Source organism: Colobus angolensis, unplaced genomic scaffold (genome assembly GCF_000951035.1).
Source record: "Colobus angolensis palliatus isolate OR3802 unplaced genomic scaffold, Cang.pa_1.0 Scaffold123, whole genome shotgun sequence".
Classification (NCBI taxonomy): domain Eukaryota; kingdom Metazoa; phylum Chordata; class Mammalia; order Primates; family Cercopithecidae; genus Colobus; species Colobus angolensis.
The window spans coordinates 10,208,733-10,233,921 of NW_012113475.1; the positions used below are offsets into that span (position 1 = coordinate 10,208,733).

At 37.6% G+C, this 25,189-nt stretch overlaps 1 protein-coding gene across 6 annotated transcripts in view; it reads left to right on the forward strand.

Moving 5' to 3' along the window:
* Positions 1 to 23,515, forward strand: part of RAP1GDS1 (RAP1, GTP-GDP dissociation stimulator 1) — a 172,957-nt gene extending 149,442 nt beyond the window's left edge. For 5 of the 6 annotated variants that reach the window (XM_011932961.1, XM_011932987.1, XM_011933005.1 and 2 more), the window contains 5 exons: positions 203 to 328; positions 1,422 to 1,561; positions 13,767 to 13,893; positions 16,484 to 16,612; positions 21,672 to 23,515. In XM_011932961.1, coding sequence (XP_011788351.1) covers positions 203 to 328; positions 1,422 to 1,561; positions 13,767 to 13,893; positions 16,484 to 16,612; positions 21,672 to 21,799 — 650 coding nt within the window. In that variant the 3' untranslated portion in view covers positions 21,800 to 23,515. The remainder of the gene's footprint in view (positions 1 to 202; positions 329 to 1,421; positions 1,562 to 13,766; positions 13,894 to 16,483; positions 16,613 to 21,671) is intronic. The other variant, XM_011932979.1, reaches the window with a different exon arrangement.
* The last annotated feature ends 1,674 nt before the right edge of the window (positions 23,516 to 25,189 follow it).

A 25,189-nucleotide genomic window follows, 5' to 3' on the forward strand; every position in this document is an offset into this window, starting at 1 on the left:
CTGCTTAAACACAAATAGGATACGGACACACACATAAACAACTGAATTCCATTCTTAAAATTGACAAAAAAGTGACAGGATTGTTTCTAAATGGAAAAATATAACATGGATCTTAAAGACACTCAATAAACCTGTATTGAATTGAATGTTTATCAACAGGAATGCTAATACCATTTTAACCGTAGTCTCTCTTTTTCTCCAGTTATAAATAAAGCAAAGATGTTATCAGCTGGGGTCACAGAGGCTGTTTTGAAATTTCTTAAATCTGAAATGCCCCCTGTTCAGTTCAAACTTCTGGGAACATTAAGAATGTTAATAGATGCACAAGGTAAAAGAAATGTTTTCCCCAGCTTGCATTTTTGGTGTGATAGTCTTAATGTGCTTCTAGTTGAAAAAGGACTTGTTTCTCGCTTTCAGGATTATGTAATCATAAAAAATAGCAAATAAAAGATTAAAAAATTAGTTTTGGAACTCCATTTGTTAATTTTTGTGCTTGTTATAATTGATTCCATTTGTTTATTTATAACTATTATTTATTTATTTTTGAGACAGAGTCTTGTTCTGTCACCCAGGCTGGAGTGCAGTGGTGTGACCTCAGCTCACTGCAACTTCCACCTCCTGGGTTCAAGCAATTTTCCTGCCTCAGCCTCCTGAGTGGCTAGGATTACAGGCGTGCTCCACAACTCCTGGCTTATTGTTTTTGGAATTTCACTAGAGATGGGGCTTGTTGCCCAGGCTGCTCTTGAGCTCCTGGCCTCAAGCGATCCACACACTTCAGCCTCCCAAAGTGCTGGGATTACAGGTGTGAGCCACCACGCCCAGCCTATTACTGACTTTAAGTAGAAATTATACCATATCTCTCCTTATTAGTTCTTATAATCCTGGTTTTAGTTTGCTTTATTATCAATTTCAGGGAAGGGCATTGTGTTTTGGCATTCTATACCCATTTTCACCTTGGCTTTGAAATCAAATTTCATTATTGTGACAGTCAAAAATCTTAAAAATTTGTCTTGTGGCAGGGAGAGCATTTTTCGATTTGCAGAAACAGCAGTCAGAACCACTCCTAGGAATGAATTATGTTTATTTACTTATTTCTAAATTCTAAACCCTTTTCTATATTGATTGCATAGAGTCCTTCTAAGAACCCTGCATTATAGTCTGCCAGAGCACTAACAGACTAGCAGGCTTAACCAAAAGAGTATGAAATCATTTGTTTTTATATTTTCTATAAAATTTCACAATGTTATAGAAAAAGGCAAATAGCCCATCACATAAGGAATATTTGCAGTTCTAGCTTTAATGAAATTGTTGTGCTGTGTTTTTTTAGATGTATTTCTCCTTCACACTCTTAAATCTTTACGAATTACTTCAGCTGATTGTCTGTTAGTGATTCATTCCTTGGTTTGCCTTCTTTCCTATAGCAGAAGCTGCTGAACAACTGGGAAAGAATGTTAAGTTAGTGGAGCGTTTGGTGGAATGGTGTGAAGCCAAAGATCATGCTGGTGTGATGGGGGAGTCAAACAGACTGCTGTCTGCCCTTATACGACACAGTAAATCAAAAGTAAGTTCCAGCGGAAACTGTTCACTAGAAAACTTCAGAGCGTCTTTTTCAGAAACCCAGCATTGTAGGTCCTAACAACTGGGATAATATTTACCTGAAAGTATTGTGAAGATTCAGTGAGATCATGTATATAATGTGCTTAGCTGGTACATGGGATATAGGAAACACTCAGTAAATGGGGGTTGCTGTTGCTGCTGCTATTGTTATTATTACTTTTACCACCACCATTACCAGCATTGGTGTCAAACATTTCTTTGTGCCAGGCATTGACCATGCAGGCTACTGATATTTAGAATTTAAAAATTAAATGATATCTAGATAGTATATGAGGTCCAGAGCTCACAGAGTTAGAAAAAAATCCATTCTTGTGACTGTGCAACTTTCTGGCACATGGTAGATAACCAATAAATTAACAGATGAGCTGTTTCAAAGATCACAATAGTGAGTACCCAGGCCAGCAGTTCAGCAGCTGATTTAGTATCTAGATTATATGATTTTTAAATTTTTTAAATACTGTTTTTTTCTTTCCTTTTTTTTTTTTTTTGAGATTGAGTCTTGCTCTGTTGCCCAGGCTAAGTGCAGTGGTGCAACCTCGGCTCACTGCAACCTCTACCTCCCAGGTTCAAGCAGTTCTCCTGCCTCAGCTTCCAGAGTAGCAGGGATTACAGGCAGGCGCCACCACGCTCGGCTAATTTTTGTAATTTTAGTAGAGATGGGGTTTTACCATGTTGGCCAGGCTGGCCTTGAACTCCTGACCTCATGATCTGCCTGCCTCGGCTTCCCAAAGTGCTGGGATTACAGGCGTGAGCCACCATGCCCAGCCTTTAATACTGTTTTCTAAGGTGACCCTTTCAGTCATTTCTCTTGTACAACTTCAGTAGTGATTATATATGAGGAGAAAGTTTAGAACTCAAACCCACCAGCTGTTTTCATTTATTTTTAGAACAGATAAGAAGATGCCAAGAGAAAAAGCGTAAAACTAAAACTGTTCTTGACTTGTATAAATCTCTTTCATATAAATAATTCACTTCACCATAATAGCCATCCCAGCTGGTTAGCCTCAGGAGTGTTTTTCTCCATCAGATGCTAAATCTTGAGAACTTTCCCTGGGGAAAAGCAGCTGTTAACTGGGACCTTCCTATTACCTGTCTCACCCAGACCACCCTAAAAGCTTATACATTTTCCCTGACACAGGACCAAGTAGTATGTTGGCAAGGTGGAAGTTATCAAGAGAGAATAGCAAAGTGGCTTCCTTGGTACCCCTTTCATCCCTTCTCCATCATAACTGCTCTCTCATGCCCATTTGTTCATTTAACAGTTAATATTTGAGTTCTTGCAGTGTAAATACTACAAAATAGTGTTTCTATAAAGGAATTAACTATCTATTGAGGGGACAGACATAAAAATAGCTAGCTTAAGTACAGCATTAAAGCTACATATGCTATTCGGATGTAACAGAGGAAAGAAAGACTAACACACTGTCTGAGTGGTCTGGGATGGTGTCATAGAAGGAGTGCTATTTTAGGGGCTAACTAGGAATCTCTCAGGAGGAAAGGGAAAGAGAATGAAGGAAAAGGCCTTTTCAGGCAAAGACAACAGGATGTACAAAAAGTACAGAGATGTAAAACAGTATAACTTTAGAAGGAAACTGCAAAGAAAGCAGTATTGCTAGAACATAGAGTGTGGAGAGAGAGAGTCGCCAGAGAGGTTGAAAACTGGGAATTAAGTGAATTATATGCCAAGTTAAGGTGTATGGAGATTCTGTAGAGAATTTGGGAGCACTTAAAGAGTTTTAAGCAGCAAGTTGCTATTATTTGGGTTTTTGTTTTTTCGGGGTTTTTTTGAGACGGAGTTTCACTCTTGTTGCTTGGGCTGGAGTGCAATGGCCCAATCTCCACTCACTGCAACCTCCGCCTCCCGGATTCAAGCAGTTCTCCTGCCTCAGCCTCTTGAGTAGCTGAGATCACAGGCATACACCACCATGCTCGGCTAATTTTGTATTTCTAGTAGAGACAGGGTTTCTCCATTTTGGTGAGACTGGTCTCGAACTCCCGACCTGAGGTGATCCACCCACCTCAGCCTTCCAAAGTGCTGGGATTACAGGTGTGAGCCACCACACCCAGCCATTTAGTTTTCTTTAGAAAGGTGTCTCTAGGGTTTAAAGGGGATAGAAAGAACAGTTATTGCAAAAATATATATGAGAGTTGATAAAGGACTGAATTAAGGTTTTAAGTTAAGCAACTTGAAATTGCTGATACTCAGCCATTTTTGAAACAAATTTCATATGGGTTATTCAACTAGAAGCAGTGAGGATGGAAAAGAAGAGACAGAATTGAGAAAGATATGGGTGGTAGAATTGACAGATTCAAAGTACAATTAAAGGAGGAGGTAGGTTTAGAGCTAATTCCAAGTTTGGGGTTAACCACTAGATTGGGTTATGCCATTCAACAAAATAAAACACGATAGGAAGAGGTGCAGCTAACACTCCCTAAACTTGCCCACTCACCCATGCTCTTTGGAGTCATTACCCTTAATCTTTTTGCTCTACTCCAAGAGAATCTCCACCATTGGTTTGCAGGGGTGTATAATCATTTGGATTTCCCTAGGCCATATTGGAAAAAGAATTGTCTTGGGCCACACATAAAATGCATTAACACTAACAATAGCTGATGAGCTTAAACACACACACACACAATGCAAAAAAAAAAATCTCAAACACCTTTGGCATTTGAAGAAGAAGAGAAATCTAAAAGTTTAGAAAACAGGCTGGGTGCGTTGGCTCACGCCTGTAATCCCAGCACTTTGGGAGGCCAAGGTAGGTGGATCATTGTGGTCAGGAGTTCCAGACCAGCCTGGCCAACATGGTGAAATCCCATCTCTACTAAAAATACAAAAATTAGCCAGGCATGGTGGCACGCACCTGTAATCCCAGCTACTAGGGAGGCTGAAGCAGGAGAATTGGTTGAACCCGGGAAGTGGAGGTGCGGTGAGCCAAAATCACACCACTGCACTCCAGCCTGGGTGACAGAGCAAGACTCCCAAGACTCTGTCTAAAAAAAAAAAAAAAAAAAAAAAAGCACTTGGAAAACATATTTGGGGGAATAATCAAGGAAAACTTCCCTGGTCTTGCTAGAGACCTAGACATCCAAATACAAGAAGCTCAAAGAACACCTGGGAAATTCGTTGCAAAAAGATCATTGCCTAGGCATATTGTCATCAGGTTATCTCAAGTTAAGACAAAGGAAAGAATCCTCAGAGCTCTGAGGCAAAAGCACAAGTTAACCTATAAAGGAAAACCTATCAACAGCAGATTGCTCAGCAGAACCCCTACATGCTAGAAATTATTGGGTCCCTATCTTCAGTCTCCTTAAACAAAACAATTATCAGCCAAGAATTTTGTATCCAGTGAAACTAAGCTTCATAAATGAAGGAAAGATACAGTGTTTTTCAGACAAACAAATGCTGAGACAATTCACCACTACCAAGCCAGCACAACAAGAACTGCTAAAAGGAGTCCTAAATCTTAAATCGTGGAAACACATCAAAACAGAACCTTGTTAAAGCATAAATCTCACAGGACCTACAAAACAAAAATACAATTTAAAAAAGTGGGGCGGTATACAGGCAACAGATAGCATGATGAATGGAATAGTACCTCACATCTCAATACTAACATTGAATGTAAATGGCCTAAATGCTCCACTAAAAGATACAGAATTGCAGAATAGTTAAGAATTCACTAACCAACTATCTGCTGCCTTTAAGAGACTTACCCAACACATAAGGACTCACTTAAGGTAGAGCTGTGGAAAAAGAGATTCCATGTAAATGGACACCAAAAGTAAACAGGAATAGCTATTCTTATATCAGGCAAAACAAACTTTAAAGCAACAGCAGTTCAAAAAGATGAGGGACATTATATAATGATAAAAGGCCATGTCCAACAGGAAAATACCACAGTCCTAAATATACATGCACCAAACACTGGAGCTCCCAAATTTATCAAACAATTGCCAATAGACCTAAGAAATGAGATAGCAACACAATAGTGGGGGACTTCAGTATTCCACTGACAGCATTAAACAGGTTATCAAGAGAGAAAGTCAACAAAGAAACAATGAATTTAAACTCTACCCTAGAACAAATGGACTTAACAGATATTTACAGAACATTCTAACCAAAACTGCAAAATATACATTCTATTCATTAGCAAATGGAACTTTTCTCCAAGATAGACCATACAATATGCCACAAAACAAGCCTCAATAAATTTAAGAAAATTGAAATTATGGCAAGTACTCTCTCAAACCACAGTGGAATAAAACTGGAAATCAACTCCAAAACCATGCAAATACATGGAAATTAAATAACCTGCTCCTGAATGATCATGGGGTCAACAATGTAATCAAGATGGGAATTTAAAAATTCTTCGAACTGAACAACAATAAATGATACAACCTATCAATACCTCGGGGATACAGCAAAGGTGTTGCTAACAGGAAAGTTTATAGCCTGAAATGCCTACATCAAGAAGTCTGAAAGATCACTAAGATACAATCTAAGGTCACACCTCAAGAAACTAGAGAAACAAGAACAAACCAAACCCAAACCCAGCAGAAGAAAGGAAATAACCAAGATCAGAGCAGAACTAAATGAAATTGAAACAAAAAAAGACAATACAAAAGATACATGAAACAAAAATCTGATTCTTTGAGAAGATGAATAAGATTGATAGACCATAACCAAGAAAAGAAGAAAGAAAATTCAAATAACCTCAATTAGAACAGAAATGGGAGATATTACAACTGACACCACAGAAATACAAAAGGTCATTCACAGCTACTATGAACACCTTTACACGCAAAAACTAGAAAACCCAGAGGAGATGGATAAATGCCTGGAGAAATACAACCTTGCTAGCTTAAATCAAGAAGAATTAGATACCCTGAACAGACCAATAACAAGCAACAAGATTGAAATGGTAATTTTAAAATTACCAACAAAAATGTCCAGGACCAGACAGATTCACAGCTGAATTCTACCAGACATTCAAAGAATAATTGGTACCAATCCTATTGACACTGTTCCAAAACAAGAAGAGGGAATCCTCCTCAAATCATTCTGTGATTAGTATCACCCTAATACCAAAACCAGGAAAGGACATAACAAAAAAAGAAAACTACAGACCAATATCCCTGCTGAACATAGATACAAAAATCCTTAACAAAATACTAGCTAACCAAATCCAACTACATATAAAAAAGATAACTCACCATGATCAAGTGGGTTTCATACCAGGGATGCCGGGATGGTTTAACATACCCAAGTCAATAAATGTGATATACCACATAAACAGAATTAAAAACAAAAATCACACGATCATCTCAATAGACGCAGAAAAAGCATTCCACTAAGTCCAGCATCTCTTTATAATTAAAACTCTTAGCAAAATTAGCATACCAGGGACATACCTCAATATAATAAAAGCCATCTATGACAAACTCACAGCCAACATAATACTGAATGGGAAAAAGTTGAAAGCATTCTCTCTGAGAACAAGATAAGGATGCCCACTCTCACCACTTCTATTCAACAGTACTGGAAGTCCTAGCCAGAGCAATCAGACAAGAGAAAGAAATAAAGGTCATCCAAATCGGTAAAGAAGAAGTTAAACTGTTGCTATTTGCTAATGATATGATTGTATACCTAGAAAACCCTAAAGAGTCCTCCAAAAAGCTCCTAGAACTGATAAAAGAATTCAGCAAAGTTTCCAGATACAAAACTAATATACACAAATTAGCTCTCCTATATACCAAGAGCAACTAAGCTGAGAACCAAATCAAGAACTCAACTCTTTTACAGTAGCTGCAAAAAATAAAATAAAATAAAATAAAATAAAAATACTTAGGAATATTCCTAACCATGGAGATGTAGTTTTACAAGGAAAACTACAAAACACTGCTGAAGAAAATCATAGATGACACCAACTAACGAAAACACATCCAGTGCTCACTGATGGGTAGAATCAATATTGTAAAAATGACCATACAGCCAAAAGCAATCTACAGATTCAGTTCCCGTTAAAATACCACCATCATTCTCCACAGAACTAGAAAAAACAATTCTAAAATGTATATGGAACCAAAAAAGAGCCTGCAAAGCCAAGGCAAGACTAAACAAAAAGAACGAATCTGGAGGCATCACATTACCTGATTTCAAACTATACTATAAGGCCACAGTCACCAAAACAGCATGGTAGTGGTATAAAAATAGGCACATAGGCCAGTCGAACAGAATAGAGGACCAAGTAATAAACCCAAATACTTACAGCCAACTGATCTTTGACAAAGCAAACAAAAACAAAGTGGGGAAAGGACACCATATGCAACAAATAGTGCTGCGATTATTGGCATAGAAGAATAAAACTGTTGCCTCATTTCTCACTTACACAAAAAAAATCAACTCAAGATGGATCAAGGACTTAAATCTAAGACCTGAAACTAAAAATTGTAGAAGATAATATCGGAAAAAAACCCTTCTAGACATTTGCTTAGGCAAGGATTTCATGACCAAGAACCCAAAGCAGATGCAATAAAAACAAAGGTAAATAGCTGGGACTTAAACTAAAGAGCTTTTGCATGGCAAAGGGAACCGTCAGCAGAGTAAACAGACAACCCACAGAGTAGAAGAAAATCTTCACAATCTATACATCTGACAAAGGACTAATATCCAGAAGCTACAGTAAACTCAAACAAATTAGCAAGAAAAAAAACTAACAATCCCATCAGAAAGTAGGCTAAGCACATGAATAGACAGTTCTCAAATGAAGATATACAAATGGCCAGCGTATGAAAAAATGCTCAGTATCACTAATGATCAGGGAAATGCAAATCAAAACCACAATGCCATACCATCTTACCCCTGCAAGAATGTCTATAATCAAATGAAAAAATAATAGATGTTGGCGGGGATGCAGTGAATAGGGAACACTTCTACACCGCTGGTGGGAATGTAAACTAATACAACCACTATGGAAAACAGTGTGGAGATTCCTTGAAGAACTAAAAGTAGATTTACCGTTTAATCCAGCAATCCCACTACTGGGTATCTACCCAGTGGAAAAGAAGTCTTTATATGAAAAAGATACTTGCACACATGTTTATAGCAGCACAGTTCACAATTGCAAAAATGTGGGACCAACCCAATGCCCATCAATCAGCGAGTGGATAAAGAAACTATGGGGCCCGGTATGGTGGCTCATGCCTGTAATCCCAACACTTTGGGAGGCCGAGGCAGGTGGATCACGAAGTCAGGAGATCAAGACTATCCTGACTAACATGGTGAAACCTCATCTCTACTAAAAATACAAAAAATTAGCCAGGCGTGGTGGCAGCCACCTGTAGTCCCAGCTACTTGGGAGGCTGAGGCAGGAGAATGGCGTGAACCCGAGAGGCAGAGCTTGCAGTGAGCCGAGATGGCACCACTGCACTCCAGCCTGGGTGACAGTGCGAGACTCCGTCTCAAAAAAAAAAAAGAAAGAAAAAAAAGAAACGATGGTATGTGTGTATATATATATGATGGAATGCTACTCAGCCATAAAAAGGAATGAGTTAATGGCATTCACAGCAACCTGGATGAGACTGGAGACAATTATTCTAACTCAGGAGTAGAAAACCAAACATCATATGTTCTCACTTATAAGTGGGAGCTAAGTTATGAGGATACAAAGACATAAGAATGACACAATGGACTTTGGGGACTCAGGGGAAAGGATGGGAAGGGGGTGAGGGATAAAAGACTACAAATATGGTGCAGTGTATACTGCTCAGGTGATGGGTCCACCAAAATCTCACAAATCACCGCTAAAGAACTTACTTATTTAACCAAACACCACCTGTTCCCCAATAGCCTGTGGAAATGAATTTTTTTAAAAAAATCACAGAAAAATTTCATAATGTTTTAAGAAAACTACGAATTTGTATTGGGCTACATTCAAAACCATCCTGGGCCACAGGTAAGACACGCTTGGTTTAGAGTTTTGGCAAACCATAATTGTATTAACTGATTTACAGACATGATCCTGGCACCTGAATTTGGAACTCTCAGATAAATTCCTGTTATAGTAGTAAGGCTAGTGGAAACTTTGATTCATCTAGTATCTTCAGTATCAACTAACAGAATTATGTAACCATTCATGGACACAAAAATATGTCCAGAGGAAGATGCATCCCAGCTTCTTACAAACATCTGAATTTAGGAGCCAGAACTATTTAAATGCTATAATATTTAATAAATTTGAAGATTTTGAGGCTTTTCTGTGAATTTTATCATAGATCCCCTTTCCCTTATCTAACCTCCTACTTCTCGCCCATCCCCCAAAAGCAGAATTCAAATGCCCATCACCACGCAGGTTCTTTGAATGATGAGAACTATGGCATGGTACCCTTTTAGGAAAAGGTGGGTAGGGGTGTGTGTAGCAGAAAACAACTTGAAATTATATAGGATTGTAACTTTATAGTTACATATTACAACTTTAGGATTACAACTCAATACCTTTACATATCTTTCCTACAATTGAGAGTATACTGCTGCTAAGCAGCAGAGGAGCCTTGATTCTCACACTTTAATGATCAGAACTATAAAGTATGTTAATTGCGTGAGTTCCAGGTCAGAGCTGTTATTTTCAAACTTAACCAACATTAAAGTACACATGACTACTTTTGAGCAGCAGTTCCAAGTTTGTTTCATCAAATTATAATCCCTAGAAATCTTCCACAAAGAAAGAGTTGCATAGGTAGATTAGTTATGGAAATAGTAAATTATTTTTTCTTTGCCTTTGAGATTCACAGCACACATGAATACTAAAGAAACCTTTTTAATTTTATTTGAATCCACTGATTCCCAAACTATTTGACCATGGGTCCTTTTTACAGGTGGCATCTATTATTACACTGGACATACTCTGGAAAATGCTGTTCTGGAATAAGTTTTTAAAATAATTAAACACCAGGTTCAAATGTATTATATTCCTATAGATCCTTAGCCAGCTGTGTGAATCACAGCTCTCTCCTTGTGTTGTTCTTAAACTTTGAAGATCATGCCCCACCCTGAATTCCGTCTTAGAGTTCAACCCTTCAAAAGTTTGCACTGACTCACAAGGTTTCATGCTGCTTAGTCATCTCAGCCCTTTGCAGTGTATTCCTGTGCTGATGCTCTTAAAGTCACACCTTTCTTTGAAAGAATGCCCTAGTCTAGGACTGCTGACCAACTACCTGAATCTTCCAGTTATAGACATCAAAAATGTAAAGAGGAATATAGGTTGCCTTTATACCAGGAATATAAAAACTCCCTGCTATCAAAGTCAGCACTTTTCTTTACCCTTTAAGAGTAGAGAATTCTTTACCAGTTACCAGGCTAAAAACTTGTTTAAACCAATGTATTTAGTCATTTGCTCATTCATCCAACAAACATTTATTTAAATCCCATATTGAAAAGGCTTTGATGATACAATCTTGAAAAAGAAAATTTTTGTTAAGTGGCTCACCAACTCAGTGGCTATGCCAACCTGCAATCTTATAAATTACCTCAAATCAAAGCCTATCTGAAAATATTCCGTTGTGATCAATATGACACAGTTTTCAACAGTCTTAAACTGGGTTGATTTCATTAATCAAGGGCAAATTGACTAAATGCTAAATAGATGAAACTGTTAGCATGAATAATTTGCCTTAGTTTTATATTACACTAAAATTTAGCTTTCTATAAGAATAGAACTATGAAATAAAATATTGTTTCATACTGCACAAAGCATCTCCAGAATTTTTAAGAACAAAGACCCAGTAATCAGCCAGACTGCCTGGGCTTGAGCCTTGGCTTTACCACTTATGGTCTGAACTTGGGCACATGACTTAATCTGAGCTTCAGTTCCTTCATCTATATGAACAGGAGATGATATCTAGCTAATGGGATTTTCTGCAGGATTAAAATGTGCTAATATCTGTAAGCTACTCAGTACAGTGTCCAGTTTGAAGTTGTTGCTCCATAAAGGGTTGCCATCAATATTATTCTCTGTCACATATGACAAATACAATGTTTTATCTGTTTTTTATCCCATATTCTATAAGGCAAAATGATTCCATAGAGTAGCTATTCAATAAACATTTGTTGAAGTAGTTGATGAGAGGGCAGGAAATCTTTTTTTTTAAGTTCTAGGGTACATGTGTACAACATGCAGGTTTGTTACATATGTATACATGTGCCATGTTGGTTTGCTGCACCCATTAACTCGTCATTTATATTAGGTATTTCTCCTAATGTTATTCCTCCCCCCTCCCCCCACCCCATGACAGGCCCCAGTGTGTGATGTTCTCTGGAGGACAGGAATCTTAAAAAGGAGATACTCAGGTATCTGTTCTGGAAAAGTGAGATGAAAAGAAGCTATGCCTGGCCAAAGAGAGGGCACTGTTCATTTCTGATGTACACATTTCCTTAGTTCATTCCCTGCTCTTCCTTCTGCTACAGTGGTCTTTTAAGTGTGATTAGAAACGTAGAGGACAAAATGACAGTTCAAGCATCTTCCCTAAATGATTGCATATGTATCTGTTCATCTCTTGTGGTATTCTTTTCTCAAGCTCTGTTGTGATTTTTATAAAATTTTTTACTAAGAATTCTATATCTGTTTCACATAAACTGTTGCTGAGTAAACAGTAAATTGGGGAGGTTAGAAAAAGCTTTCTAAAACAGATTGATGGGAAAAAATGTATTAGATGCCAGAACACAGCTACCATAAAAACCTAGTTCTTGGACTCTATTGATTTAGCATGTTTGATCACTAAACAAGTTTGGGCTCAAAGCAAAGATACTGTCTAAAAATAGTTTCCTCAAAAAATTTTTATGAAATGGAAACATAAAGGAAACCCTTTAAAAATATTTTAGCAAATTTGAAAAATATTTGCTAAAAATATTTTAGCAAATTCGAAAAATACAATTAATTTTGAAGCTGACTCAGAGGCTGCTTTTTTAAAATATCCAGACCTTCAAATTATTAAAAATGTGAAAATAGAGAAAATTATTTTTTAAATATTTCTATTATTGAGACCTCGCACTAAATCAGATTTAGTTCAAGAGTTCTAAGACAATGGAACCCTCGGTGGAATGAAGACCAAAATGGGTACTAGAAATAAAGGTGAACATTGTTTTTTTCCATCTAACTTTTGCCAGATGGTCTTATATGTTTTTTGTGTAATAACTTTGTAATAACAAAAACCTATGAGCTATATACTTACATCATTCCAGTGACATGGAGATATTACTGAGATAAGAGAGGTTCAATAATGTGCTCAGTCAGTGGGATTTATTGAATCCAGAGCTTGATGTCTCCTTTGCCATGGAGAGAAGACAGAGCTCTAAGCACCATGAGAAATGAAGGCAGATGGAGAATTTTAAGTTCTGCTCAGTCCTTTTGCATGTAATTCAGTTTTCATATTTGTAAGATTAAATCAAGGGGTACAAAGTACTTTACCCTGGAACATCTGCAGAACAACTACCTGGCACTATCATGAAAATTTAAAAGTAACTTTTTTTTTTTTAAGAGGCAGGGTCTTACTCTCACCCAGGCTGGAGTGCAGTGGCGTGATCATAGTTCACTGCAGCCTTGAGCTCCCTGGCTCAAGCAGTCTCCCACCTCAGCGCCCTGAGTAGCTGGGACTGCAAATGTGTACCACCATGCCTGGCTAATTTTTTTATTTTTTGTAGAGATGGGGTCTCACTATGTTGCCAGGCTGGTCTCAAGTGATCCTCCTGTTTTGGCCTTCCAAAGCACTGGGATTACGTCCTGAGCCACCATGCCCAGCCGAGAACTTTTTTAAATTCCAAGTTTTATTCTTGTTTGTCAATCCTAAGGTAGGTCAACATTTGAGGCGATGGCACTTTTACTTCTTTGGCTTTGGTAGCTTCTAAGCCTTCTGTTTTTTTAATATGAACGGCAGTGGTCTTTTCTACTTAGGCAATTTAAGTTGTCATCTTTTGATGAATGTATTTAAAGCTAAAAGCTTTTTCCTTCTGTGGAGAAAAAACTATGATTAAATCAAATGATTCATACAGGACACTGTCACAAAACCACGCAACAATGAGTTGACTGATTTTAATGCATGTTCCTAATGTTTAAAATTAACGTTTATAATTCTCTGATATTTATTTATTGTAGGATGTAATTAAAACCATTGTGCAGAGTGGTGGCATCAAGCATTTAGTTACCATGGCAACTAGTGAACATGTAATAATGCAGAATGAAGCCCTTGTTGCTTTGGCATTAATAGCAGCTTTAGAATTGGGTAAGTACCCCAGTGACAAACTTATTTTCTTCTATTTTTATCTTGGATGAAAGGAAGCATAGAAGTGGAGTTGAAGTCAGACAGAACCTTGACTGGAAGCATTTTACTAGTGTCTGTACCGTTCTCTGAATCTATGGAAATCATTCCATATAGGTTGTTCCAGCTGTCCCCTTTGGCTGTGTTTTTGGTAACATTTTTAGGGCAATGCGGTAAGGTAAGTTTAACTTTTAAATAATGTCTCAAGTTACAGCCGCTTAGAGAATAGAAAAAACATTTTCAGCAGGCTTCACAGAGAAACCAAACAATATTCAGAATACGACAGCATATGAAGAGTCTGCTACTCTCCCCGTGACCCAGACTTTCTCTTCCATCTCTGCTCATTCTCTCTACTATCGATTCTTTCTTGCTGTTCTCCTTTTCCATCACCGTGACTTCTGTTGCTTGGTAGCATTGCCTTACTCTAATGTCTTATCTTCTGTGTGTTTTACATTCAGAACCCCCCCAAAGCAGAGGCTAAATAATTTCATTAGTTTCAGTTTAACATAGCTTTTTTTTTTTTTTTTTTTTTGAGACAGTCTTGCTTTGTTACCCAGGCTGGAGTGCAATGACGCAATCTCAGCTCACTGTAACCTCCGTGTCCTGGGTTCAAGCAATTCTCATGCCTCAGCCTCCGGAGTAGCTGGGATTACAGGCATGCACCACTGCACCTGGCTAATTTTTGTATGTTTTGTAGAGATGAGGTTTCACCATGTTGGCCAGGCTGGTCTTAAACTCCTGACCTGAGGTGATTCACCCACTTCAGCCTCCCAGAGTGCTGGGATTACAGGCGTGATCCACCATGCCTGGCCCTAACATAGCATTTCTAATGGGCAGAATTCATCATGAGAAGCTAATTCATAGGCATCAGTTTATGAATAGCATCAACTAGATGGCTTAGGAGCCAACCCAAGACAGTCAGCCAGGGATGGTATAATAGAGTCACATGGCCTGTGGTTAAGGCCTAAGGCTTCTTTACACAAAGGAGGACTTTACACTTAGTAGGGATGTCTATCCAATTCAAAGCCATTTGGATAAATACTGTTAACTGATAGCCTCTTAATTCCCACTGATTACTTATATCCATAATTCTCACACTGGGGCGAATGGGCCCTCCAACCCCAGTTCCAGGAAGAGGAAACACTCATGTGAGCATTTTTTTATGTGCATAGAGTGTGTAATGATCAAGTCAAGGTGTATAGGATATCCTTCTCCTTGAATGGTCTATTGTTGACTGGAAGCCTTACCAATAACAGTCAGTGAACACATATTTTGTGTATTATATACTATATTCTTATAATAAATCTAGAGAAAAGAAAATGTTAAGAAAATCATAGGGAAGAGAAAATATATTTACTATTTATTAAATAGAAGTGGATTATCAAGAAGGTCTTGATCCTTGTCTACACATTGAGTAGGCTGAGGAAGGGGAAGAACAGAAGAAGGGGCTTAGTCTTGCTCTCTCAGGGATGGCAGAAGAGAAGAAAATCCAGGTATAAGTGAATCCACACAGTTCAAACATGTGTTGTTCAAGGGTCAACTGTATATTCTTTGGTGAAATGCCGATTTTTGTCTTTTACCCGGTTTTTTGTTTTGTTTTGTTTTGTTTTGTTTGACTATTGAGTTTTGAGAGTTCTTTATATATTCTAAAAGTTTATAGTTCTATATTTTACATTTAAGTCTGTAATCCATTTTGAGTTAATATCGGTGTAAGGTATGAGGTTTAGGTTAGGGTTCATTTTCTTTGTCCCATGGATGTCTAATTGTACTAGCACCTTTTGTTGAAAAGCTTTCTTTCCTCCACTGAACTGATTTTGTACCATCGTCAAAAGTCAGTTGAGTGTATATGTGTGAGTCTATTTCTGGGTCTTCTATTCAGTGCCTTTGACATAAGTGTCTATGTTGCCACCAATAATATGCTATCTTGATTACTGTAGCTATAGAGTAAGCCTTAATACTGGACAGAGGAATTTCTCACACTTCATTCTTCTTTATCAAGATTGTTTTAGCTATTTTAGGGCCTGTGGCTTTCCATATAAGTTTTAGTATAAGCTTGTCTATTTTCTATAGAAAATCTTGCTAGGATTTTGATCGAAATTGCATTGAGTCCTTATCTTTTACTTGTGGAGGAAATTACATGATTTATAGGATTTGCTCCAAAATAATTTGAGATGGATGAAAGCAGGTGAATGAGACAAGATTGGCCATAATTCTGTAAGGTGATAAGTGCATAGTGTATATTATTATACCATCTTTTCTGATTTTGCATGTGTTTAACATTTTCCCTAATAAAAAGGTTAATTGTCTCATATTAAAAGAAATGTGTTAGTATTAAATATTAAGCTCAAACACCTGAAATGTCTACTGAAATCTAGTTCTGTTTATTCTTTTCACCTGGTCTGAATTTAATAGTATTTTTCTAGGTCATTATTATTTGTCAGTTCCATTTGGAAGGTTTCATATGGTCAATTTCTGGAAAAGGAAGCAGTGTTTATCCTGAGGCTACTGGGTTCGTACACAGTAGATACAACTTATACTTTGTTTTATTTTGTAGGCACTGCTGAGAAAGATCTAGAAAGTGCTAAACTTGTACAGATTTTACATAGACTGCTAACAGATGAGAGAAGTGCTCCTGAAATCAAATATAATTCCATGGTCCTGATATGTGCTCTTATGGGATCTGGTAAGTAGTATTCTATCATCTGATGTCCATAAACATATGGTTCACATTAAATATTAAACATCGAGTAACAGTAGATGATGGCTTTGGGTTTTAAAGCCATTAGAAATTAGTTTGTGGAGGTTATAAGATTGCTTTTTTCCCCTGTTACTGTAACCACTCATTTCTTTATGGTGATAACATTGAAAATCTCTTCTAGCTGTCTTGAAATATACACTACATTGGTATTTTCTAGCCATCCAACTGTATAATAGATAGAATTACTTTTCACTTAAGATATTCCCAAAAGATTCTTACTACAATAGAAAGTATCATATAGTGAATCTAGACAACATTCAGTATTGCAAGATCAGTAAGTCTCATGAACCCTAAAATGTTATTTTATAGCAAGCACAGGTTCTGATTTTATATGCCATAATATTAACTAAGGAATTTGTTTAGGAGGCCGGGCACAGTGGCTCATGCTTGTAATCCCAGCACTTTGGGAGGCTGAGGTGGTGGATCGTTTGAGACCAGCCTGGCCAACATGGTGAAACCCCATCTCTACTAAAAATACAAAAATTAGCCAAGAGTGGTGGCGCACGCCTGTAGTCTCAGCTACTCAGGAGGCTGAGGCAAGAGAATTGCTTGAACCCGGGAGGCAGAGGTTGCAGCCGAGAGATTGTGCCACTACTCCAGCCTAGGCAACAGAGCAAGACTCTGTGTCAAAAAAAAAAAAAATTGTTCAAGAAATCATTGGTATATCTTCTGTGGACACTTAGTATATGTTCTATGGACACTTGAAAAGAGTGTGTATTGTGCAGTTATTGAGTACTGTTGTATAAATGTGAATTTGATTCTGTTGGTACTAGTGCCAAGTTTCCTGTATTCTTGCTAGTTTTCCAGTTAATTGTTCTGTCAGTTGTCGAGAGGAAGGGTGTTGAAGTTTCCCGCTATAATTGTAGATTTACCTATTTCTCCTTTCTATTCTGTCCATTTTTGCTTAACATAATTTTCAGCTCTGTTGTTAGGTACCTACACCTTTAGGATTGCTGTGCTTTCTTGAGGGATTGACCCTTTTATCATTATATGATGTACCTCTCTCTGGTATTTTTCTTTGCTCTCATCAACTTTATCTGACTTTAACATAGCTACTTCTGCTTTTTTTTTAATTATTATTACTATTTTATTTTCTTTCATGTGCCACTACAAGAAGCCATCCTACTTTCTTTTGAATAACATTCACATGATCTTTTCCCACTCTTTTAGTTTCAGTCTGCTCTATTGTATTTGAAGTGAGTTTCTTGTATGCAGCGCAAAGTTGTATCATTTTCTAATCTACTCTACCAGTCCCTTTTGTGTATTTAGACCATTTACATTTAATGGGATGACTGATATGGCTCAAGTCTGCAATCTTATTTTTGTTTTCTGTTTGTCCCATTTCTTCTTTCTTTTCTTTCCTTTTTTTTTTTTTTTTTGAGACAGAGTCTCACTCTGTCGCCCAGGCCGGAGTGCGACGATCTCGGCTCACTGTTCTTTATTTCTGACTTCTTATGGGTTAAACATTTTTTAGTCATTTACATTTATTCTTCCTCATATATATATATATATATATATATATATATATATGTATATATAATTTTTTTTTTTTTTTGGTGACAGTCTTGCTCTGTTGCCCAGGCTGGAGTGCAGTGGGGTAATCCTGGCATACTGCAACTTCCGCCTCCAGGGTTCAAGTGATTCTCATGCCTCAGCCTCCCGAGTAGCTGGGATTACAGATGCCTGCCACATCACACCTGGCTAATTTTTGTATTTTTAGTAGAGGCGGGCACTCTGTTGCCCAGGCTGGTCTTGAACTCCTGATCTCAGGTGATCTACCTGCCTTAGCCTCCCAAAGTGCTGGGATTACAGGTATGAGCCACCACACCAAGCCTCTCATATATATCTTTCTTAAATATTTCTTCTACATATATTAGAATCACATTAGACAGTGTTACAACTTTTCTTTCAACCACCAAACATATTTCAGAAAACTCTTTGAAAGAGAAGGGAAGCCTATCGTATTTACTCACATTTTTAGATTTCTTATTTTTGTTATATCATTCCCTTTCTGTTTAGAGAACTTCCTTTAGCCATACTGCTAGCAACAAATTTTTAGCAAAAAAAAAAATTTTTTTCTTTTGTAATGCAAGGGAAACGACATTCTCAAATGAGAGAAAATGGGTATAGGATTCTGGGTTCACAGTTCTTTTCTTTCTTTACTTGAAAACTATTGTGCCACTTTTTTCTAGCCTCCCTGGTTTCTGATGAGAAATCCGCTGTGTTCCTATGTGTGTCTTTTTCCCCTATAGGTAACGTGTCATTTTTGTCTCTCAGGACTTAATTTGCGTTTAGTATTCAGAAGTTTAACTATAATGTGTCTTGGCGTGAATTTCTTTGGGTTTATCCTGTTTGAGTTTGCTCAGCTTCTTAAATTGATAGGTTTATGTCTTTTGCTAAATTGGGAAGTTTTGACTGTTACTTCTTCAGGTACTTTTCAGCCCCATTCTGTCCACTCTTTCCAGACCTCTGATGACACTAATGTGAGATCTTTAATTATAGTCCTGTAGGTCCCTGAGGTTTTGTTCTTTTTTACCCCCAGATTATTTTCTTACTGTTGTACAGACTGAGTAATTTCTATTGTTTTATCTTGGAAGTTCTCTGATTATTTTCCTTGTCCCCTCTATTCTGATGTTGAACCTATTTTTATTTCAGTTATATATTTTAGTTCAAAAATTTCCATTTGCTTTTTCTTTATATCTTCTATTTCCTTGCAGAGACTTTGAGTCTCTTCCATTTGTTTAGGCATTTTTAGAATTGTGGTAAAATATACAAAACATAAAATTTACTGTTTTAACCTTTTTTAAGTATACAGTTTCATGGCATTAAGAACATTGCTGTGCAATGACCACCAGCATCCATCTCCAGAACCACCTTCATTTTCACAAACCGAAACTCTGTACTCGTTAACCAATAACTCCCCATTTACCCCTCCCCACAGCCTCTGGCAATCACCATTTATTTTGTATCTCCATCATTTGACAACTCTAGGCACCACATATATGTGGAATAATAAACCTTTGTCCTTTTTTGTCTAGCTTATTTCACTTAGGTCTTTAAGGCTGATCTGCATTGTAGCACATGTCAGAATTTCATTTCCTTTTAAAGCTGAATAATTTTCCATCATATGTATATATCACATTTTGTTTATCCATTCATCAATCCATGGACATTTGGGCCATTTCCACCTTTTGGTTTTTGTGAATAATGCTGCTGTGAACATTGGTATACAAATATCTCTGAGTCTCTGCTTTTAATTATTTTTGGTATACACTCAGAAGTGGAATTACTAGATCATATGGTCATTCAATGTTTAATTTTTTGATTAAATACTGTTTTTATTAATTAAATAGTGTCATACTCTTTTTCACAGTGGCTGGACCATTGTACATTTCTACCAGCAGTACACATGGATTATAATTTCTCAACATCCTTATCAATATTTGCTGTGTTTTAGTATGGCCAAACTCATGCGTGTGAGGTGGCATCTTACTGTGGTTTTTATTTGCATTTCCCTAATGATTACTGACGGGAATCTTTTCATGTGTTTGTGGGCCATTTGTATGTCTTCTTTGGAGAAATGTCTATTCAAGTCTTTGCCCATTTTTAGAATTGAAGGGTTTGTTGTTGTTGTTGTTGTTATTGTTGAGTTGTAAGAGTTTTGGTTTTTTGAGACGTAGGTTTGCTCTTGTTGCCCAGGTGGGAGTGCAATGGCGTGATCTCGGCTCACTGTAACCTCCGCCTCTCAGGTTCAAGCGATTCTCCTGCCTCAGCCTCCTGAGTAGCTGGGACTACAGGCATGCACCACTATGCCCAGCTAATTTTGTATTTTTAGTAGAAATACATGTTGGTCAGGCTGTTGGTCAGGCTGGTCTCAAATTCCTGACCTCAGGTGATCCACCCACCTTGGCCTCCCAAAGTGCTGGGATAACAGGCATGAGCCACCATGCCTGGCCCAAGTTGTAGGAGTTTATACCAGTACCCCACTATTTTGATTATTGTAGGTTTGTAGTAAGTTTTGAAATCAGTTAGTACAAGAACTCCAGCTTTGTTCATTTTCAAGATTGTTTTGGAGATTTAGGGTCCCTTGAGATTCCATATGAATTTTAGGATGGATTTTTCTATTACTACTAAAAACACTGGTTCATTGATTTATGTCAGTTGTATCAAAATAAACACATCAGTTTCAGTAGTACTGATTATGTTAAGCTTATTAGACTTCATTCACTCTTCCCATATAACAGTTCTTACAGTCCTAACAGGAATCCTGTATTTTCTTGTAATTGAAGTTAAATAGAGAAAGCAAGTCAGAAAGAAGAGGATAAAAAGTCTAAAAGGGAGTCCAGTGTCATAGAAATTTGTTGAAGGATATGAAGTATAGACTTTTCTTTTGCCACAAAATTAATTTGAAACATATCCTAAGCTTTTTGGTAAGTCATTGGACTTCATATTTGAACTGGTGATAGGGTTGTATGTAACCAAACTTTGAGATCATACAGTGAGCTCTGTTTAATTATAACTTATAATTGTAATTAATCTTTTACTGTAGAACTTGACATCTCATTTTTCTTTTTAAAAATTGGGTAAGTAGCTGTGCAGTGGCTCATGGCTGTCATCCCAGCTACTTGGGAGACTGAGCTGGATGAATCCCTTGAGGCCAGGAGTTTGAGGCCACAGTGAGCTGTGACCATGCCACTGTACTCAAACCTGGGCAACAGAGCAAGGTCCCATCTTCCAACTTTTTTGTTTTAATTTAAAAAAAAAGTAAAGTTTTTATGATTTTTTTTTAATTATAATACCTTCCTAAGAAAGACGTTGGTAGCCTACTGCTATGTCTTTTTCCAGAGTTGTTTCTAGTTTTATAGCTTAGTCTTGCCAAAATAAACATTTTGGGTATATGTTTTGGATAGATTGTATAATAATATTAGAACAACCTAACAGAATCATATCTGTTTTTTTGTTTTTGTTTTTTTTTGTCTTCCAGAATCTCTACACAAGGAAGTACAGGATTTGGCTTTTCTAGATGTCGTATCCAAACTTCGCAGTCATGAGAACAAAAGTGTTGCCCAGCAGGCCTCTCTCACAGAGCAGAGACTTACTGTGGAAAGCTGAGAACTGCCCGATACACAGCATCATCCCATCTCTAATTTCCCCTCTGTCCTCCATCCAGCGGCTTCTTCCACTTCATTCTCTACCATACCACTTGTGCATGCATGTAATGTTCTAATACCAATTGAAGAACTGCTGTAGGTACCTCCCTAATAAGATTTCTAAACCCATAGTTAGTGTGATCATGACTTTGTCAAAGGCAAGTCTCCACCTGTCACTGTTCTCTTGTATCCCTGTTGCTTGAGCTCCATGAAGTAGAATGTGCATGTTGTAGTCCTGTGATGATGTAAACTTGGTACTCCATAATGACTCGCTCCGCACATGCAGTAAACTACGTACTGATGTACTGGTAAACTAGAAACAAAGAATGCAGCAGGATCTGTCTAGCATATTAAAGATGAAACTGAATTGGAAAAATAGCTCCATTTTTTGGTGCTTGGGAAGCACAGTGACCAAAAAAGCTGTATGGCTGCTTATTCATTAGTCTTTCCTACTAATGTCAAACCCATGGTACCTAGAGTTAAATAAAATTCCAGTGCCCTTACTCTTTAACCTATTGTTTCTCCTTTTTCCTTTGTAGACTATTGAAACTGCCACAAACTTGGCAAGACTTTCTGAGGTTTCTGATTCCATATTTAATTGACTATTATCAGTAGCCTGATATTGAAAAACATTTGTAGTTTTCAGTGTGAAACTAAGGGGTTGAAGAATCGCTATTGGGTTTTGCCTGTATTTTAGATTCTGATACATAATGCTGTTTCACTCAGGAACTACTTCTACCAGTTAATCAGCATTATCCAGCACTTGTCTTTAAAAGTCATTTGGCACTTGTTTGTTTTCAACAGAGACAATTGAGTATAGTTTATAGAAGAATGGATTTTTTTTTTTTTTTTTTTTTTTTTTTTTTTTTTTCATCATTCAGCTAGAAAGTGAGAAGTTTTATCTTCCATGGTCCTTTTAAATCTTATGTTAGAACTAGTAGGACGTAGGTGGAAAGATGAAGAAATAAGCTTGTCTAGACTAAAGAAAAGAAAGCAGGTTATAAAAGCCATAGTAGCCAGTCCAGTTTATTCTGCAGACGGCCTCATACCAATCGCTGTTAGTTTCCCACCTCCACTTTCCCACTGAGAACTGCAGCAATTTTAAAGGATATGAGAAAGCCAAGACTCAAGAGAGAAGAAGACCCCGTTGGCGAAATATAATGTACTCGTCACTGCCACTGTCACCACCAAATGGGTTTTTAGAGCTTTGAAACACAATCTTTGTAAATTAATGAAAACCTCCCTGTGACCCATCTACCTTCTCCCCATACCCAAATTTGACCACTACTGGCCTAAAAGGCAAGATGGGCTTCAATATAGAAGGACTGCAGGACAGTAGAAAGGGCTGCCACGGAGGTGACAAGAGCTCCTTCCTCTCCAACATTCACGTGATGCTACATATCTCTGGGTGATCTAAGTTGGACTTTTGACTCTAAAACAGCTATAATCCAAGAAAGGTAAAATTCTAATGGAGGTAAAGAATCCTGACTGATTGTTCCCTTTGATGTCCAAATAAGGGACTGTCGTGAGTACTTATGCTACACTTACTATAAGAATGATATTGTTTGTCTTTCTCCTGGGCTGGATAGCGGACTATATTTTATTATAGGCTTTGAGAGACATCTGTCATGTTGCATAACTGTTCATATTAATAACTTAATAAATAGTATATGAAGCTATAATGGCATCATTTGTTTTTTTCCGTATATTTTATCTATATTTCCAACTCCTAGAATAGGGCTTACTATTGATGTTCAACAAATATTTGTTGACTGAATGAATGAATCCTGCATCCATGAAGTTTCCAGACTGCCTGAACTAATTCCAGAAAGATTGACTGACTGACTGATAGAGAGTTTGCAATTTGATAGTTTGTCTGACTTTAGGGAAAAAATTTTAACAAAAGCATCCTAAAATCATAGACATGACAGAAGTTACCATCTAGGCCAGGTACCAGCCATCAATTTGCTAATATGCTAGGAACTCCCATCTCCAACAAAATAAAGTGCAATTCAAAGTACTCATCATTGTATAGAAAGACCAGAAGGCTGTGATGGGGGCTACCAAATTATATGGTACACTGATGTGCCATTGCAGTGGATGGGAGAGTCTATAGACTGTACTCTCCCTTATCTCCTACTAAATCTTAGTCCTAGAGACCACTATTAAGTTAGTTTGCTACCCACTAAGAGTACATTCCAAGGGAGATGACGGGAGGGAAGAACAGCACAACAAAGCTCTAACTGTCCATCTTGAGCCAGTACTAGAACATAGATGAAAAGGGCAGGAATTCAAGCAAAGAAGATGCCTGAGTGCAATGCACTAGAATACCCCTTTTCCCCCAGCCCTGTTAGCAACTTGGAGTCATGTCAACCCACCCACCTAGACTGTAACCTCATTGTGCTCAAAGCAAACACTGGCCCATAATCCAGTGTCTTCCTTGATCAAAAAAAACATGTTTTGAGCGTACTGTCTGATAAGAATGGAGACACAGAAGAAAACTTTTTCATCTAAAATGATTTCTTGAATGGAATAGAATGCAGTTCTCATATGCAAGCATTAGTCTGAAGTGTTCTGAAAAATGCTACATGTGAAGAATTCAAAAAGAAATGCTCTTTGGTATAATTAGGAGGCTTATTATCTAATTCTCTTGAACATACTAGGTGAGGATATCTAGATGTTAAGACATTTACTTAGGTGAGCATTACCCTTTGTATCCAGCTGTTACTGGAATCAGTAAGCTTAAAAGCCACTTAACATTTAGGACACTATAACATTTGTATTATACAAGTGTCTATTAAAAAGCATGTAATAATATTTGGGATGAATCTTTATAGCTGTAGCCAGGAAAATTGAGGTCTTTTTTCACAAGTGTGATCTCTAACTTTGCCTACATACATACATACATACATATAAATAATATGCCATGTAACTTCACTCTGTTGTCCAGGCTGGAGTGCAGTGGCACGATCTCAGCTCACTGCAACCTCTGCTTTCCAGGTTCAAGCGATTCTCCTGTCCCAGCCTCCCAAGTAGCTGGGATTACAGGCATGCGCCCTGACGCCTGGTAAACTTTTGCATTTTTAGTGGAGACGGTTTCACCATGTTGACCAGGCTGGTCTTGAACTCCTGAACTCAAGTGATGCACCTGCCTCGGCCTCCCAAAGTGTTGGGATTATAGGCGTATATTTTATAGGTGTGTCCTACTCAAGTGTTATTTCCTTTAAAAAGGTGATACAGTGTGAAGAGTACTGTCTAATCTATAGTCATATCCTGGGTCTGTTACATACTAGCTATATGACCATAGCCAAGTTACTTAAACTCTTTGGGCCTGATTCTCAATAGGACAAGC